The sequence below is a fragment of the Cyprinus carpio genome, chromosome A5 (assembly GCF_018340385.1).
Source record: "Cyprinus carpio isolate SPL01 chromosome A5, ASM1834038v1, whole genome shotgun sequence".
NCBI classification, from domain to species: domain Eukaryota; kingdom Metazoa; phylum Chordata; class Actinopteri; order Cypriniformes; family Cyprinidae; genus Cyprinus; species Cyprinus carpio.
Genome location: NC_056576.1, coordinates 14,436,717 through 14,456,300, shown reverse-complemented (window position 1 = coordinate 14,456,300; position 19,584 = coordinate 14,436,717). Strand labels below are relative to the sequence as shown.

Genomic DNA, 19,584 nt, shown 5'->3' with positions numbered 1-19,584 from the left:
CAACCCGAATAGCTAAACACTGAATCTCTCTGCTTGTAGCAGACACCATGCATCCAACGGTTAATAATGTCACCTGAGAAAAAAAATTAAACCAATTAAATGATGCTTACAGTGGAGAATTAAGTTCAGAGCTCTACTCTGCTTAAATGCTGTACTATATCAAAAAAAGATTATAACAATATTACACTTTTCATTTAGTATTCAATCGTCACAATTAATTCTTAACAGTATCTGTGAATATTTCCATTAAACACATAAAAGCTGTTCCCTGGTGTTTTATTTACTTTTTTTTTCTTAAATGTGTGGGACATTTGAGAAAATTATTTACAAATATGTATAACAATTTAAAGAAACGCTTAAAATAGCATTATTGGGTCCTACTGTAAAGGACAATACTCACAAATTAATCTTCAGATGTATTTTATGTTCCTACCCACCGTAAACACTGACGTGACGTCATAGAGACGCGGCGGAAGAAGAGTGTTTTCGCTCTAAAGAAGCGCCAGCTCTCATTGAATGAGCCAAGATTTAAATCATTTTATCATTTTATACCCTCGCAAATCTTAGTTATTTGCTTTTTGCGTTGGCAGACGACGCTTAAGCTTTTGGCTTGAGGTTACGGTTAAACGGTGAGTAATCGTTGGTTCCGACACCCCACATTTACTGCAGCGCGACACCGGAGGCCGAACAGTGTTTATCTGTGAGCGGTGCTTGATTTGCCCGCTAGAATGATGCGTTATATGACCAATGCTTGTGGCGCTCTGCGCTAATAAGACACTTGAAATATAATTTTAGCCAAATACCAGACTGGTTTATCACCGATGCTGTTAGCCTGCTGCACTTCACACTTTTCGCATAATTCAGAGTAAAAGAGCAGAACAAAGCGCATCGTGCACGAGATTATCTCCGCCGCTCCAGCGCTGCGGTTGCTTTGCCTCTCTGTTCTTGCGTTAACACTGACAACTGCATGGACAAAATACAACCTAACACATGTGCTAGTTTTGCTTTAAATAACATTGAAATTAAAGTACTTTTACGTAAGCGTTTAAATGAACACATCGTCCTAACATCTATAAGTGTTTTCTCTGATTTTCGGAAGAGACGTCAGTCCAGTAATCATTATGTACGCATAATCGTATATTATATATCAGAAGATTGAGCCTTTAAGACGCAGTGACCCCCTGTCAAACTCTCAAGCAACCCAGGGGAAAAAAATCCTCAACATTACTTTATATAAACTGTCAGTGAAATACTACTGACGTAGCTACAAAAGAAAATACTACACCGTGATAAACTATATCTTACCATACATACTCTCATGATACTTTAAACAAGGCTAAAATAGTTACTTTTTTTAATGATTACTTTTAAGATATATGATAAAGAGTTATCAAAAGGGACTATTTTACATCAGGAATGGACTTGAGTAGGCCTGAACTTGATCTTTCTCCTTGCACAGAGCAATTGTGACACCAGAATAGAAGTATTCATGATTTTGCTTGGCTAAAAATACAGAATTCTGTTCAAATACAGTACACTCTTACCCTGTCTACAAATATTTTAAGTTTTAAAAAATTATTTTATTTAATCTATTTTTAGTCAATTATAAATAATCAATAAACATGAAAGCGCAAATGTTTGACCATTACCATATTTGATGTTAAGTTAAATCTATCTAAACTTGCAGTTTGGGTGAATTATACACCATACATATTGTCACTATCCATTAAACATTGTTGCATTTTTGTATTGTTATATTTTGTGACACATTATAACACCTCATTAGTTAGATAGTTATTAAGTTAGTTAATAGTTAAAAATGTTATGAAAACTAGCCCCAGTCCGCTCAAAAAGAGAAAGCTAGCCCGGTTGTGCTATCAGTTTCAGACATGTGTGAGTTAGATTAGTTAGATAGTTAAGTTGGTTAATATTTGGAAATGTTATGAAAATTTGTTGTTGTTTTCATCTCAAAGGCCACCCTCCAATAATTACTTACAGTTAAACATTTTCAGGTGAGGCTTGATTAAAAATATAAAATTAGAACGATTTCAAAATAGTATCTAAAATCAAATTCAACATTCAAAATTCAGTTCCATCGTCATTTACTCACCCGCAAGTTGTTCTAAAACTGCGTGAGTTTCTCTCTTCTGCTGAACACAAAAGAAGATATTTTGAAGAATATTGGTAATTACACATTTGATGGTAGTCACTGACTGCCATAGTATCGAACAAACAATAGAAGTTATCGTGAACTGCTTGGTTTTCAACATTTTTCAAAATATTGTCTTTTGTGCTCGGCAGAAGAAAGACTCATAGGTTTGGAGCAACTTGCGGGTGAGTAAATAATGATAAAGAACCTGATTAGTGACACATATACTAAATATACTGAGACTAGAGCTTTTTGTCTGTTTTTTTGTCTAGTCTGTTTTTTTTAACTAGCTTGGTATCTTCTACACTTTTGTTGTTCTCTGGTTGTTATTAGTTTGGTCATTTGGACTGCATAAACGCATAATATTAACAAATTAAAATGCACAAAAAATAATCTTGCTGAGTTGATATTTGTGTCTCAGATGTCAACTAGAGTTTTGAATGTGCTTGCATTCTTAATTTTTTTTTTCATTTAGCAATCTGTTGGTTCTCTACTCTGACAATTGACATGTTTTCTGTCATGCATTAGTGAGGAGGCAGGCTGGCGCAGGTCGTAGGGTGCTCCTGGATCATGAGAGACAGTGGCAGCAGCCTGGCTCAAACACACTGGTCCAATGAGCTGACCCTGACAGCGGGGCAGGAGGGCACTGGGGGTGGGGGGGCTATTGGAGGTGGCCATTTAATGAATCCTGCCATGGCCCAACATGCACCGAGCCCGGCCCACTTCAAACTGGGACGCAGAGAGGAGGACGTCAGGATGTGGGGTGCAGACTATACTGTCCCTGAGGTGAAGGACGAGGAGGAAAATTTGGAGATGGAGAGTGAAGAGGAGGACAAGAAAGATGAAGGTGGTTTTCAGCGTAATGATAAAGGTGACGATGAGGAATGGGGCTCGCCAGAGCACTCAAAGCTAGTGGAAATGGATGTCAGTGTTACAAGTGACTTTACCCACTGCTTGGCCCAGACTAGCCCCAGTCCGCTCAAAGAGAGGAAACTAGCCCGGATGCGCTATCAGGGCCAGAGGTGTGTGAGCGTTGGCTACCGTTTGGCCCAACTTTGGAGAACTTGGCGCCAGCGAGCCAAATGGGCAGGAACCATGGGATACAAGAGGGTACGCAGATGTCACAGACGCCGCCTCTATGGCAGTCGACCTTTCCAGAGACTGCCTGGCAGTTCATTGTTAAATGGAGACCCAAAAGGACATTTGGGGACAGCAGAGGAGAAGAGAGCTGATTTATCTGGTGAGTATGAACTCACTTATTGACATTTGTGATATCATTTTGGAAAATAAGAAGTTAGTTTTTCCAACTTTGTTAAGACTTGATAATATTAATTGTTTAGCATGTGATACCCGAATAGTTTTAAATGAGTTTTTCAGTTTAAAGTGTAAAATGTGAACATTTGAAAGCTTGAACATTTGTCTGTGCATTAAAATATAATTTAAAATACTGCAATTTATGCTGGTCAAGATCATTTTAATTAATAAAAAAAAAAAAAAATTATAGATTCCTTTATGTAAACATTATGTTGTCAGTATTGTTCCAGAATCTGGTTTAGCAGAGGTAAGCTACAGTAAATGACATTAAAATGACATAATATGTTAGTACTGAGGACCTGAAGGAAGTGTGACTTCTGTTCATTTATCCATCATATTGGCTCTTAATGACCCCTGTTGATTTCTTAGACTCCCGTAGCACAAATGGAGTTCCGAAAGGAAGGGATGGTATCCATTGTGCAACCATGGGGGACAGGGAGGGACGGGCCTCCCCTGCTAATGTCCAGACTCAACGGGAAAAGTCCTCCCCACAGAATCAGCTTAGCAGTGAACACATCTCTTGTGTACAAGGTACAGCGTATAATTTTTCCTAAATATGGAACAGGAACATACTTCATGTAGTATTTAACATTAAATTGGCCAGTGGTTATTCTTCTTTCTCAGGTATTCTGGATGAGTTTCTCCAGCAGTACGGCAGTTTGATTCCCATCCATGTGGATGAGGTGGTGGAGAAGCTTCAGGAGATCTTCAGTGAGAGCTTTTCAAGTCCTCACAGGTCCGAGGGGGCTCATACCAGTCACAAGGATTATTGAATCTTGATATTTCAAATGCCAAACAGATGAAAGAATTTACAGTGAAGTCTCAGTTTATACCATTTTAACTTGTGTCTGTTTACAGGAAGGTAATGGTGCAACATTTAATGCAGTCCTACCAGCGCATGTCCGGAAGTGCAGTGATGCGGGGGTTTCGTGTAAATTACAAACGTCATGTCCTCACCATGGATGATCTGAGCACACTCTATGGTCAGAACTGGCTCAACGATCAGGTGGGCCTCTTGGTTAATAATATTATTAATTTTTAATTTTTAATGAACATTATTAAAAATATTGGGTCACATTTACTAATCATACGTACACTTGGATTGTTTATCTATATTTAGGATAAAATTCAGAACCAACCCAAATTGTGACCCTACAATAAATCTTTCCTATTTTATCACATCACAGTGCACTCTGTATAGGCATACGCTATCGTTCAAAAGTTACACAATTTCAAATATACACATTTCAAAAATACAGTAAAATCTGAAATATTGTGAAATTTAATTACAATTTAAAATAACTGTTTTCTATTTGAATACATTGTATTGGTTTCTGTGATGGCAAAGCTGAATTTTCAGAAGTCAATACTCCAGTCTTAAGTGTCACATGATCTTTGAGAAGTCATTCTAATACTCTGCTATGTTGCTCTAGAAACATTTCTTATTATTTTCAATGTTAAAAATGCTGCTTAATATTTTTTTCACATTTCATTGATGAACTAACAGTTCAAAAGAACATTTTTAAAGAGAAATCTTGTAACATTATAAATGTCTTGCTGGCTAATGGTCTGAAACATAATCTAGGCTTGTGTAAATGGTGTTTGTGTTTCAGCTGGCTTTGAGAATGGGTCACGTTGTGCAAAAGCTGTTATATATGGAGATTGTGTTTTTTTTATTATTATTATTATTTTGATAATTTAGTATATTTCACATTTATCAACATATTAAAAGAAGGATAATAATTAAATATGTCCATACCCACCTGTTTTAAATCCACTAGAAATTTTGTGTGGAACCTTTTTGCCACATTTAACGCTTGTTGTGATTAGTGAATGAGACCCAGAATTCTCATTCTTCATGTCTTTTTCATTGTAGATGATCAAATTCAAAATTGTAGCTTTCACCATACTCTTGTCACTATTATGGCACTGTCTTTTACATCAGTTTGTCAGAGTTGTATAGAGAAGATCCACAGTTATGACTCTTTCTTTTGATGAATGGGGGGCCCTTGTTGTGGGATTGTGCTGAGTTAGCTCTCTCTCTCTTACATCTGTAACTCACTGTGTCACCCAGGTCATGAACATGTATGGGGATTTGGTCATGGATGCTGCTCCTGAAAAGGTGGGCAAAACATGCGCACACACACACATTTACACATACGAGCACAAGGGAATTTGACAAAGCCATTATATGAACTTGTGTGTCAAACAGTTAAATGACTATGAAAACTGTATGTGAATTAGTTCTCATTCACTCTCTCTCAGTCTCACCCTGTCTTGTTTTTTAACTTACAGGTCCACTTTTTCAACAGCTTCTTTTATGACAAACTTCGGACGAAAGGTTACGACGGGGTCAAACGGTGGACAAAAAATGTCAGTACTGGAGAGTGATGACGAAGGATTTTGTCTGTCTTTCACATCTCATTTATTAATACTTGTACATTTTAGGACTATTAAGATAAGCTGATCATTTGCCATCACTACCTTTTTTCTGTTTTGTTTTGTTTTTTTACATTTGTGTTAAAAAGTAAAGTGGATACAACTTCATTATTGTAACTAGTACTACATTTGTGACCCTGGAGCACAAAACCAGTCTTAAGTCGCTGGGGTATATTTTTAGCAATAGCCAAAAAAAACACTGTATGGGTCAAAATTATATTATTTTTCTATTTTTCATTAGGATATTACGTAAAGATCATGTTCCATGAAGATATTTTGTAAATTTCCTACCATAAATATCAAAACTTAATTTTTGATTAGTAATATGCATTGTTAAGAATTCATTTGGACAAATTCAAAGGCGATTTTCTCAGTATTTAATTTTTTTTTTTTTGCACCCTCAGATTCCAGATTTTCAAATAGTTTTATCTATTCAGCATCCTAATAAACCATGCATCAATGGAAGGTTTATTTATTCAGCTTTCAGATGATGTATAAATCTCAATTTCGAGAAATTGACACTTAAGACTGGTTTTGTGGTCCAGGGTCACATTTGTTTATTTCACTGTTATTTATTTCGCTGTTAAATCTCCTCATTAGGTTGATATTTTCCAGAAGAAGTTCTTATTGATCCCTATTCATCTGGAAGTGCACTGGTCATTGGTGTGTGTGAATGTTCCTCAGCGTAGCATCACATACTTCGATTCCCAGAGGACCCTCAACCGCCGTTGCCCCAAAGTAAGTGTTGTTTGTTCTAATGCTGCTATTTTAATGGCTACGCCGATCCTTGTACTAGACCTTAGCATGTCTTGTTGTTTTACAGCACATTGCCAAATACCTGCAAGCAGAAGCAATCAAGAGAGAACAGAAGGAGTTGTATACAGGGTGGAAAGGCTTTTTCAAAATGGTAGGGTGAAAGGTGAATTTGATGTGTTAGTGAAAGTATGAGAGAAATAAGGAATAAAACAGCTTTTTGTGTATGTGTTGTTGACTCCTCTCTCTCTTTGGAATGTTCTAGAATGTGGCAAGGCAGAACAATGACAGTGATTGTGGAGCTTTTGTCCTTCAGGTTAGCTCTTTTCCCTTATTAGTCAGTTCTGTTTTTGTATTTTATATTGTCCGTGTTATTTTAACACTTGATTTTGCACATAGCACTGGTGCTGTAAGTATAAACTAATCTTCATTTGTGTCTTTTACTCACATGTTCACTCTTCTTATCGTTGTACACCAGTACTGTAAGTGCCTGGCCCTGGAACAGCCTTTCAGCTTTGGTCAGCAGGATATGCCCAAGCTACGGAGACAAATGTACAAAGAACTGTGTCAATGTAAACTGTCTCTGTGAGACCGTGAAAGAGACCGCAACATCTTATACTTCTAAATAAGCTCCAAGTCCAGACAGCATTTTGGCGGGAGACGTGCAAATGTTTTTAACCCTTTTTTTGTTCGATGACTTTGTATTTTGACTTGGTGAATGCCATACTCTGTTCGGCCCAGATGTTTGTTTGCTCAAATCAAAACGCAAGATGAGTTGTTTTCTAGAAGTATGAGGGGGAGTTGACCTCAGTGAACTGTTCATTAGGTGCCGCCATTTTGTTGGCAAATCTTTTTTTTATTTTTCATGTTCTTGATGTCAGTAACTTGTATGGTAAAGATAATACCAATGACTGGTGAGGGAAGAGACTTGCAGACATTTTAAAAATGTAATGCAATATTCATAAACTGAGAGTCAATACGGACCACAACACTATATGAGCATTTTTGTTTGTTCAGTATTGTTTGTCTGTTGTTATGTATCTGTGCGATTTAAGATGCAAAATTATGGAGATGGAAAAAAAGAGCAGCTGTAAATTAAACTGTTTTATATCTTTTGAGATGCATACGTTGTTGTAAGATGTGCTAATAAAAACAGAAGTAAATAATTGTGCCGCTTAAATTTGTGCATTAATCATAAAGGTAGAGTAATGATGTTGCTGTTCTTGTGTAGTAGTTTGTAATGTGACTTCAAAATGGTTATAAATACAGCAGCTAATTATAAAAAATAGGCCTACTGTTAGTCTGAATATCAGGCTAGGCTTACTAAATTTATGTTTGGATCAGTTTACTGTAAAACAGAATAACAAAAACACAAATGTGTTATGTGCTGTGTTGAGTTTTCCCTTACAGAATAGGAGTCGCCACTGCAGAAACCATGCATTTTAAATGCATATTAAAATAATAAAGTAATATTAAAATAAAACTGCCATATGATAAAAAGGGAGAAAAAAGGTGATGATTCATTAATCTTTAACACACTTCTTAAAATATATTTATATGCTTAACAAATTACAGATATAATTTAAAAGAATTACGGGGAAAACAGCCTGATTACATTTAATTTAAAGGTCGGAAAGATTTAAAAAAAAAACTTTAAAGAAAAATCTGGATCATGGAGATTAAGTGTGCGAATTTTTAGTTATTATTAAATTTACCTAACAAAATAAAGATGTCAACAATAAAACCAAGTATTTTTGTGTAAACTTCACATTCACAGTGCTGAATAAATACACAGTGGCCATACCTGGAAATCTATGGACGCTAGAACTACGCCACCTTAGGCCAAGCGAATGATATTTTGAGGTTTAGCTTTAGTCCAATTGCATTTAAGCTAGGGCCGGACTAACGCGAGAGGGACCGCCCATCTCCAGCTTATCCAACACCAAAGGGCGGCTACCATTTGTTGAGTGACATCTGTACTGCCCAAAAAAAATATGCGAAGGGCGGGCCGTATTCTGACTGATGGTCGAATACTGCAATCGCAATTTTAGTAAGAAACCCGTCTTAAACTATATAAAACATTTTCGCGGTGTGCTCGCCCTTTGTGATAATGTCGGCAGATTATGAAGAGAGGTAGGGCAGACGAAATTTAACGATCTTAATGTGTTTATTTATAAATTAGAGATCATATGCATACATGTTGTCAGTCGATACAGACATTCCGCTTCTAGATGCAGTTGGAAGTAACGTGTGGTTCGTGATCTTGAATGTCGTAAATGAGTTGTAAAAAACCCCCTCGGTGTTAGCATAGCAGCCCGGCCTGCTTCAGGATATTGACGTTTAACGATCTCTCCGTTCAAGCGGCTCAAAATTACAGTTTAGATCGCGAATGATGTGTTGTTATATGCATTTAATGTTTTCAATCCACTTGATTTAGACTGATCGATACATAACCCGTTAATGGCCCCGAGTAAAGCTTGTTTTTCCTCTTCATTCACCCATCCACCCCTTCAGTTCATTTGCACACAGTTAAAACTGTTCTGCTTTTTTCTGCTTAATATATTGTCATTATAAAACTGTATATTGAAGCCGATTTACAGTTAGTTATTTAATGTCACGGTGCTTTAAAATGGTTGATGAAATCTGTAATAATTTTTTCTAAGTTGACATACAGTCATAATGACATTTTTATAGCATATTAGTTCATAATGTTTATATATAAACGCACATGAATATTAGTGCATAATGTTCTCATTTATATGTTATTGCTATGTGTGTTACACTGTCCTGTTTAGTTTATAGCGTTGTTTTGCTGCAGTTGCACTATAGTTTCCATTGATAAATCAATACAGTATCTATCTGCCTTTCACAAATAACTGTATGGTGCTAATGTGACATTTCTTTTGAAGACCTAGAGACAATGGCCCCGAGGGCATGGAGCCAGATGGTGTCATTGAAGTGAGTTCATAACCGTTTTTCACAGTTAACTATTTCATATATACATACACACTGCCTGTATATTTCCCTCGCATGTTTCTCTTGGCACAGCTGTGAGAAGCGGGTTGGCACTGAATGTGCTGTCAGTTGACTTGACTGTCTTGTCCTCAGTGGGATTCAGCGATTCCCTTTTTTTTTGAACAACTGCCAACCTGTTATCATTTATGCATTATGCATTGAGTGACAAATTGCAAATGAGATGGAGTAAAGATTAGCTTGTCTGTGGCCTAATTCTTTTCCCTGAATTTGCAGAGTAACTGGCATGAGATCGTGGACAGCTTTGATGACATGAACCTGCGTGAGACTCTTCTCAGGGGAATCTATGCTTATGGTTTTGAGAAGCCCTCTGCCATCCAGCAAAGGGCTATCCTCCCTTGTATCAAGGGTACGATACCTTTAAGAATATATATATATTTATCTGAGATTGTAATTTAAAAACTTTTACTGCAGCAGCACATATTATCGGATGCTCTATTATATCTTCACCTTCTGTGAATGAGCTTTGGGGTAAATAATATGCCAAATGGTCATCATTGGGTGTTTGTTCATTTGTAATTATGTCATTTAGGAGGTTGGGTTTTTTTGTTTTGTTTTTTGTTTTTATCCTGGGTGGTAGCAGTGCAGTAGTGTTAATAGCGTTAGAAGGGTCACACCGGACAAGAAGCACAGTGCTGTGTCTAGGACCACTCACAAGTATTGCACACCGGAGATGTCAAATTCAGTTGAAGATGGCAGTCCAAAAATCTTTTCACCAAACAGGCAAAAGTTCATAGCATATAGTCTTCATTCAAGCTACAGAAAGACAAACAGCAATGGACAATCTTCCTGCCTAGGGTGAAGTTATAATGTACATTAACAATGATTTGGGACAAATATAATGTAATTTTATGGAAAACTATATGATAGGCACAGCAAGGCTTTTGAACTGCCTCTTGAGTTGTAGCTGGGTGCTGACAAACCCTGCGTGGCATCTCTGGAGAATGTACAGTCAAAGAAAACAATGTGTTCAAATTTGAAAGACATGCGCTTCTTGTCTGTTGTGTGACCCCCTTTGGACTGCCATTGCCCATCTTTTGCCTGCTTGAAGAAACACATCCCATTTCTATCAGTTAGAGCTCATTATCTGGCCTGTTGTTTTTCTCCACACTAGGATATGATGTCATTGCACAGGCCCAGTCGGGCACGGGCAAGACTGCCACCTTTGCCATCTCCATCCTGCAGCAGATTGATATAGAGCTTCGAGGTTCTCAGGCCTTGGTTCTGGCACCCACCCGTGAATTGGCTCAGCAGGTTAGTGCTGTCTCTGCGCTCACTGCTTTTGGTTCACTTACTGCAGAACCAGTGTCAGCGGTGCAGCTAATTATACTGTTGAGTTCACGTGATTTCCAGAAACTGACACAATCATTTTAAGGCCAGATCCTTTTTTTTTTTTTTTTTTTTTTTTTTTTTTTTGTCATTTGCATGTTTTAAATTGGACCTTGAACTGAACCCCTGCTATTTGTCAAGATGATAAATTGTTCAGTGTTAGGGAATCTTAAAAGTAGAACCTGACCGATATGGGTTTTTTAGGGAGTAAAAAGGGCTGATATTGACATATTGGCCAATATTCTTTGTGTATATTATAGTACAGTACCAGTCAAAAGTTTGGACACTTTCCCATTCGTGTGTCCAGACATTTGACTGGTACTTTTTTTACAATGATCAGCATGGTTGTTTAAGAAATGAAAAGCTACACACTGCTCCAGTTAGAGTTAAAATAATTGTTAATTGTTACAAACATATTACATGGCAGAAGCATCATATTAATCACTGCAATAATGATCCCATACCCTTTCTAGTATTTGCTTATTTAAATCCAAATGCTTTTTTTTTTTTTTTTTTTGCAATGATCACTCAAATCAAATTTGTCACGCCAATATAAGTGATCAAACACTTTTAATGGCGCGACAAAGATATATAATGGAGGCAGGGCATTTAACAATTTAACAAATTTTATTTCAATTCCATTCAACGTTATTCTGTTGAAGTTTACTTCTCTTCTAGTTAAAAGCAACATGTTACATTATTGTGTTACTTTTTTTTTTTTTTTTTTTTTTTTTTTAGTATGTAATCATGTTACATTGTTAATTGTGTTTTCTATTGCAAAAATGTGTGGGTAGACAGTAGAGCCACCTTTAAATATTTAAGAAAGGCTGTTATACAGCATTGCATCTTCACAAAGTATTTGGATGCAGCAGCACAGCAACTTCAGAGCCACATTAACTCAGCAGTGTAAAAACACTGTTAGATTAAGCAGATTTTTGCCTGTTGTGTACACTGTGTAGGACTATGTTTTGGGTACAGGAGGGATTTCAATTGTAATTGTGAATAAATACATTATTACAATAATGGAAATGCTTGTTTGGAAATGTAAAGCTAGTAGGTAGTATTGTGTAAATGAAAAAAACAAACAAAAAAAGGCCAGCTCTGAAGTTGATATGATAAGTGGCATCATACGTGTATTAGGCTGTGGACAGAGGCAGATTTGCCATCCATGCAAGTACAGACTTTCTGCTTTTAGTTTCGATCTAAGTTACATTACACTTGGTTTTCTTTGTCCATACAGATCCAGAAAGTGATTCTGGCTCTTGGAGACTATATGGGTGCGACATGCCACGCCTGTATCGGTGGGACCAATGTGCGAAATGAGGTCCAAAAGCTGCAGGCAGAGGCACCACATATTGTAGTAGGAACCCCAGGTCGCGTCTACGACATGCTTAATCGAAAGTTCCTCTGTAAGTACTCAGTACTGTGATATATTTTGTGCTGGGGCCGTATTCACGTAAAATTCTTAAGAATAAATTTCTTCTAAAATGCTAATTTCTTTATTTCCAACTAAAGGGTTAGTTTACCCAAAGATGAAAATTAGCCCATGAATTACTCACCCTCAAGTCACCCTAGGTGTATATGACTTTCTTCTTTCAGACGAATCCAGTAGGAGTAATATTAAAAATTGTTTTTGACCTTTCAAGCTGTTAGGGCTGTGCAATTAATCGCATTCGATTGTCATGCGCATCTCGTCAGTAAAGCCGTAATTCATAATTACGTTTCATAATTACAACTGTCATTTTCTTCCTAAAAAAAACAGATGTTCTTTATAAGATAACTTGAGAACAATTGCCATTTAATTTATCTTAAATGTCTTAAGATTTTTGTGAATCCAGACCCTTTTTTTAGCACTTTTTAATTGTGTTCTGCCATTTACACAATCTTCTCATGTTCACCCCTCTTCCAGCCTCTAAGTACATTAAAATGTTTGTGCTGGATGAAGCGGATGAGATGCTGAGTCGTGGTTTCAAGGACCAGATCTACGAGATTTTCCAGAAACTCACTACTAGCATACAGGTTAGGATGGGAAATGGACCGTGTTTCCTGTATGTGCTGTTATCAAGATGACTATTTCCCTGCTTAATTGCATTATTGTATATAAGAAAATAGTTTTGCCAAAGCATAATTCAGTTGCAGCAAAAGTTGAGAACAAACACAAATGGCATTGAAATCTGGAATTTTGTTGCTGCTTTGTTCAGTCAACTGTTCAGTCCACCACTATTCCATTACAACCGGTAACAATAGCTTTTTAGGAGACCCAGGTTTGTTTGAGGTCATATGTGCATTTGTTTTTGTTTAGAAATGTGAATAGGCCTAACCATGTTGTTGTGCCATCTGTCCTCCAGGTGGTGCTGCTGTCAGCCACCATGCCGGCGGAGGTGCTGGATGTCACTACCAAGTTTATGCGAGAACCAGTGCGTATCCTGGTGAAGAAAGAGGAGCTTACCCTTGAGGGTATTCGTCAGTTCTACATCAATGTTGAAAAAGAGGTATACTGCTGACAACTGTCTGATCTTGGGGTACTTTAATGCAAAGCGACAATAAATACACGGACATCCGAATTTATCAGGGCCTTTAAAAGGACATGTTTTGTGTTCATATGCACTAATTTTGACTAGTGGCTGATAATTGGTAATTGTGTTTCTCACCCTGCTTTTGTGTGTATGTGTTTTTGTCAGGAATGGAAACTGGACACTCTCTGTGATCTATACGAGACTCTGACCATAACTCAGGCGGTGATCTTCATTAACACACGCCGGAAAGTAGACTGGCTCACAGAGAAGATGCACGCCAGGGACTTCACGGTCTCAGCTCTGGTAAATACTGAAAGTACCACACCACAAACATAAATGGAACCAGTAGGAATCCCTTTCAGAGAGAAATTTTATTTATTTTCTTATTAAAACATCAGCCAATCAAACTCATTTCTGCTTTAAAGGGTGAGCTGCAATTATTTTCACAGAACATAACTATATTGCACATTCAGAATAAACATTGCTTATTGGTATAGATGCTAATATAGATATCATTATAGTTATTTTTCATGGGATAGTCCACCCAGAAATGAAAATTCCTATATGTCTGACTTCTGTGAAAGACAAAAGATAAAATAAAGATTCTTGGTAGCTAAACTGTTTTGGTTCCCACCAGGGGCGATTCTAGGATATACATTTTAGGGGGGCTCAGCCCCCAATGGGGTGATATACATACACACACACACACACATTCCTGTTTACTGTACACACACAAAATTTTACTGTTTGCATTTCTTGTACAACCCTCTTTCCTTAGCTCAAGGATGCAGACCACTTTGCCACATGCACTGGAAAATGTATTACACTGAAAGTTACATTTTCAAACGAAAATGGCAACATGATTGTTTCATAAAGTATGCGTTAAAATGTGCTTCATTTTCACTGGAGGAAACGGCTGTGGTGTGATGAGGGCTGAACGCAGCAAAAACTTAGGCTACAGTAGATGGGGAACCAAATGATATTTTGTAAACTGTATTAATGACAAAGAACAGAACTGCATAGATGCAGATATTATAATCTATTGTTAAAGTCATACCTTGTCCTCTGTTTAGGGGGGCTATAGCCCCCCTAAAAATGGCCTAATGACGCCCATGGTTCCCACTGATTTCCACTGTATGAATAAAAAATGCTGTGGAAGTCAAAGAGAACCCAAACTACTTGATTATCAACATTCTTCAAAATTTTGTCTTCCATAGAAGAAAGTGTATTCAGCTGAAGAAAAATGCTTAACAGGTTTGGAACGACATGAGGGTGAGTAAATGACTAAATGTTGGGTGGACTATCCCTTTAACAGACCTGTCACTACCTAGATGTGAGTAGCTCTCAATATGCAGTTCCGCAAAGCACAAGCTTTCAGTATTTTCACAAATGTAATGTACATTCATCAGTTGTTTTTTCTTCTACGAGGGATGGATCTTAAGTATTTAATGATATTATTTTCCCAGCAGACCAACTCACGATATTTTGTTTTTCTTAGACAAAATATGCAGAATTTTATTTACAACAGGGTGCGTAATCCTGTTCTTGGAGATCTACCTACCTGCAGATTTCAGTTTCAGTCCTGCTCAAACACAGCTGTCTGTAATTATCAAGTGTTCCTGAAGATCTTAATTAGCCGATTCAGGTGTGTTTGATCAGGGTTTGAGCTGAACGGTAGATCTTCAGGAACCGGATTGGGCACCCCTGATGTACAAGATGCTCATTTACAATTGCTAAAGCAGTCCCATTGTTGACCTGTATTTAAAGTAGATGTATGGTTAGAAATGAAGCTTTAGGTTCTTGTATGGTCAGTTTAAATGATATTGTATTCATTTATTTATTACAGTGCATCCGGAAAGTATTCATAGTGCTTCACTTTTTCCACATTTTGTTTTTGTTACAGCCTTATTCCAAAATGGATTAAATTCATTATTTTCCTCAAAATTCTACAAACAATACCCCATAATGGCAAAGTGAAAGAAATTTTTTTGAAATCTTTGCAAATTTATTAAAAATAAAAAAAGTATTCACAGCCTTTGCCATGACACTCTAAATTGAACTCAGGTACATCCTGTTTCCACTGATCATCCTTGAGATGTTTCTACAACTTTGGAGTCCACATGTGGTAAATTCAGTTGATTGGACATGATTTGGAAAGGCACACACCTGTCTATATAAGGGCCCACAGTTAACAGTGCATGTCAGAGCACAAACCAAGCCATGAAGTCCAAGGAATTGTCTGTAGACCTCTGAGGCAGGATTGTATAGAGGCACAGATCTGCGGAAGGGTACAAAAAAATTTCTGCTGCATTGAAGGTTCGCTGAAGCATGTAGTCTCCGTTACACTTAGTGGAAGAAGTTTGAAACAACCAGGACTCTTCCTAGAGCTGGCCTCCTGGCCAGAGCAATTGATGTAGAAAGGCTTTGGTTAGACTGGTGATCAAGAACCTGATGGTCACTCTAGTTGAGCTCCATGATCATATGTGGAGACAGGAGAAGTCTACAGAAGGACAAGCATCACTGCAATGCTCCACTGATCTGGGCTTTATGGTGGTGTGGCCAAACTCAATCCTCTCATCAGTGAAGACACATGGAAACACGTGGAATTTACAAAAAAGCACCTAAAGAACCCTCAGATTGTGAGATTGTCAGATTGTGAGAAACAAGATTCTCTGGTTTGATGAACCTCAATTCCAAGCATCATGTTTGCAGGAAAGCAGGCAGTGCTCATCACCTGCGGAGTACCATCCCATCAGTAAAGTGTGCTGGTAGCATGATATCCTTAATTAAAACACAGTCCAGAGAATTAAGAACCCAACACAGTACAAGAAAAGCTCAACACAGCAATATAGAGAGAGCCTTAATGAAAACCCAGTCCAGAGCATTCAGAACCTCAGACTGGGCAGAAGGTTCATCTTCCAACAGGACAATGACCCTAAGCACACAGCCAAGATAACAAAGGAGTGGCTATGGGACAACTCTGTGAATGTCCTTGAGTGTCCCAGCCAGAGCCCAGACTTAAACCTGACTGAACATCTCTGGAGAAACCTGAAAATGGCTGTGCACTGACGCTCCCCATCCAGCCTGATGGAGCTTGAGAGGTCCTGCAAAGAAGAATTGGAGAAACTGCCCAAAAATAGGTGTGCAAAGCTTGTAGCATCATACTCAAAAAGATTTGAGGCTGTAACTGGTGCCAAAGGTGCTTCAACAAAGTATTGAGCAAAGGCTGTGAATACTTATGTACTTATTATTATTATTATTATTATTATTATTATTATTATTATTATTATTATTATTATTATTTTATTTTTTTGCAAATATTTCAAACAACCTTTTCACGTTGTCATTATGGGGTATTGTTTGTAGAATTTTAAAGAAAATAATGAATTTAATCCATTTTGGAATAAGGCTGTAACAAACAAAATGTGGAAAAAGTGAAATACTGATGGTCTGATATGTACTTGTATATAATTTTCTGTCTTTGCAAGCGTAATGAATAACTTAGGGCTGTGCAAAAAATCGAATACGATTTTCATGCGCATCTCATCAGTAAAGACGCTCCTGTAATTAGTAGTATATCTCCAGCACGTGCGTTCAGATCAGGGTTGCCAGGTTTTCACAAGAAATCCTGCCCAGTTGCTTCTCAAAACTAGCCCAATCGCGTTTCCAGGAGGTTCCCCGATAAAAATTGGGTTAAAATATACGTTTTTTTGGCATGTATCCCTTGGTAAAATTCTCATTTTAGGGGTTAAATATCACGTTATTGGTATTGGGGTCGCTTCAACCCGCGGACATGAAAAACAACCGCAGACTTGGCAACACTGGTTCAAGTGGAGCGGCATTTACTACACAGAGCCGTAGTCCACCGACAAGCTACACAAAATCGCTTTCAAAATCGACAAAGAATCGCCTGCGATTTTAAAATCGATTTTGTGAAGACTGTCAGTGAATTACGGCTCTGTGTAGTAAATGCCAACCAGTGTTGCCAAGTCTGTGGTTGTTTTTCATGTTCGCGGGTTGAAAGCGACACCAAATACCAATAACGTGATATTTAGCCCCTAAAATGTGAATATTACCAAGGGAACACTGCCGAAAAAACGTACATTTTAACCCCGGGATGCAGTTTTTTCGGGGGGGAACCTCCTGGAAACTCGATTGGGCTAGTTTTGGACTAGTTTTGTGAAGCAACTGGGCAGGATTTGTTGTGAAAACCTGGCAACCCTGATCTGAACGCACGTGCTGGAGATATACTACTAATTACAGGAGCGTCTTTACTGAAGAGATGCGCATGAAAATCGTATTCGATTTTTTGCACAGCCCTACATTCTACATACTGATGGTCTGATATGTACTCATATATTATTTTCTGTCTTTGCAAGCGTAATGAATAACTTAACTGGAAATGTGAATAATGTATTACATAGTCTGGTGTATGGTTATCACAAACTGTGTTATATTTGTCAGCATGGAGACATGGATCAAAAGGATCGTGACCTGATTATGAGGGAGTTTCGCTCTGGTTCTAGCCGTGTCCTTATCACCACAGATTTGCTGGTGAGCAAACACATCAGTGCATGTTTCTTGCTGCTTCTTTTTTCTCCGAATGGAATGAATTCCATTCAAATCGGGTTCATATAGCAGATGAGGTTGCCAGATTTCCCTGACTCCTTAGCACCCTCTAGTGCTTTGGGGTAATTAAAGTATCTGGTATATAAAAATAGTGTGTATCCTGTTATGGATGGCTTATTCTTTCCTTCCCCATAGCTTTAGCAAAGTACACACAACAAAAAAATATTTATATGTTCAAAACAAATGCTAGCAATTGCCAGTGATAGTAAGTGAACCTTGATATTGGAATTGGAAAAACACTGGGAAAAAAAGAAAATGTCTGTTTCATTCACAGGCCAGAGGTATTGATGTCCAGCAGGTGTCTTTGGTCATCAACTATGACTTGCCAACCAACCGTGAGAATTACATTCATAGGTTTGTGTTTGGTACATCAGTCTAACCTTGAGCTTGACCTAAGCTAATGAATTATATCCAATGCCATTTTATCATTTTCCATTTACAATACTTTGTTCTTCTGTGAAACTTAGGATTGGTAGAGGAGGCCGTTTTGGCAGGAAGGGTGTAGCCATCAACATGGTGACAGAAGATGACAAGCGTACTCTGCGGGACATCGAGACCTTCTACAACACTACTGTAGAAGAGATGCCCATGAATGTGGCTGACTTGATCTAGAGATTTATTTGAGCTGATCTAGAGACACCCCCACTCTCCATCTCCACAATCTCTCTCGCTTTATTTTCCAGTTTAAGCACTTCTGAATGAAACTGGGAGCGTGCAACTCCCTGCTCTTCCACAAATGCAAATTAGTCATTTCATCTTCCCAAAACTGATCACATTTTATAATCTCAGATCCTGAAAGTACATGACTTTATCTCATTTAACTTTCAGAAAAAAACATTTGAAATATGGGCTCAGTCATCTTCTCTAATGGAGAAAAGTATCGTGTTTTGTGACTCTACTCTCAATTAATTATCCTGGGCTCTTTTTTTTTTTTTTTTTTTGCTGGGAATCATCAGACATTTTGGATGGATAATTGGACTTAAGTTATTGGTTTCCAGCTTCTGTGCATTGACATTTCTTTAAAGCACACCTCATGCTGCTAATGTACTTCAGCCATGTGGTAAAAGTGTGCTAGCTTTTAAACCAACATAAATAGCATTGGATTAGATTCATTCTCTGGATCCAGCTACTCGGACGGTAAAATCCAAGTAGTTACTGTACTTGCTGTACTGTTTTCTGTAAAACTGTACCAGAGCCATTTAATCACCCTTGAGTATTGTGGGCTTCCTGAATTTAGATATTTGGAAGTCCTTACGCAGATTCATTTTGACTGAAGGTGGTACAAAAATGTGATGGAGAAGAAAAATTGCAACTTCTTTCTTTTCTTTTAAAACATTTAAATTATTTTGTAAGAGTATTTTTTTTTTTTTTTTTGGAGAAGGGGGAAATTTCAATAAAGCTACAGCCTAACTTGTCACAAAA

At 37.6% G+C, this 19,584-nt stretch overlaps 2 protein-coding genes across 3 annotated transcripts; both read left to right on the top strand.

Annotated features, from left to right (window-relative positions):
* Nucleotides 1-456: 456 nt before the first annotated feature.
* On the top strand, nucleotides 457-7,822 carry LOC109090286 (sentrin-specific protease 3-like). Of its 2 annotated transcripts, none has more exons than XR_002017901.2 (11): nucleotides 457-629; nucleotides 2,678-3,389; nucleotides 3,833-3,994; nucleotides 4,088-4,199; nucleotides 4,322-4,469; nucleotides 5,538-5,585; nucleotides 5,759-5,836; nucleotides 6,503-6,640; nucleotides 6,726-6,821; nucleotides 6,921-6,971; nucleotides 7,134-7,215. XR_002017901.2 is itself a non-coding variant. In XM_019104085.2 (11 exons), the coding sequence occupies exons 2-11, from the start codon at nucleotides 2,720-2,722 to the stop codon at nucleotides 7,242-7,244; spliced, it is 1,602 nt and encodes a 533-aa protein (XP_018959630.1). In that variant the 5' UTR covers nucleotides 459-629; nucleotides 2,678-2,719; the 3' UTR covers nucleotides 7,245-7,822. The 2 variants fall into 2 exon arrangements, 1 of the variants encoding a protein (XP_018959630.1); XM_019104085.2 differs by having other exon boundaries at nucleotides 459-629; nucleotides 6,726-6,809; nucleotides 7,134-7,822.
* Nucleotides 7,823-8,666: 844 nt separating this feature from the next.
* Nucleotides 8,667-19,584, top strand: eif4a1b (eukaryotic translation initiation factor 4A1B). Its single transcript, XM_042754430.1, has 11 exons — nucleotides 8,667-8,788; nucleotides 9,565-9,613; nucleotides 9,905-10,037; nucleotides 10,803-10,942; nucleotides 12,258-12,426; nucleotides 12,927-13,036; nucleotides 13,366-13,509; nucleotides 13,699-13,836; nucleotides 17,998-18,087; nucleotides 18,437-18,516; nucleotides 18,630-19,584. Exons 1-11 carry the CDS (start codon nucleotides 8,766-8,768, stop codon nucleotides 18,772-18,774), a joined length of 1,221 nt encoding a protein of 406 aa, XP_042610364.1. The 5' UTR covers nucleotides 8,667-8,765; the 3' UTR covers nucleotides 18,775-19,584.

Coding starts and splice junctions, on each gene's coding strand:
- LOC109090286 (XM_019104085.2), top strand. CDS start 2,720: ATGAGAGACAGTGGCAGCAGCCTGGCTCAAACACACTGGTCCAATGAG. Junction 5,837..6,502: donor TCAAACGGTGGACAAAAAAT/GTCAGTACTGGA, acceptor TCTCCTCATTAG/GTTGATATTTTCCAGAAGAA. Junction 6,972..7,133: donor GTGGAGCTTTTGTCCTTCAG/GTTAGCTCTTTT, acceptor GTTGTACACCAG/TACTGTAAGTGCCTGGCCCT.
- eif4a1b (XM_042754430.1), top strand. CDS start 8,766: ATGTCGGCAGATTATGAAGAGAG. Junction 10,943..12,257: donor CCCGTGAATTGGCTCAGCAG/GTTAGTGCTGTC, acceptor TTGTCCATACAG/ATCCAGAAAGTGATTCTGGC. Junction 13,037..13,365: donor AACTCACTACTAGCATACAG/GTTAGGATGGGA, acceptor TCTGTCCTCCAG/GTGGTGCTGCTGTCAGCCAC.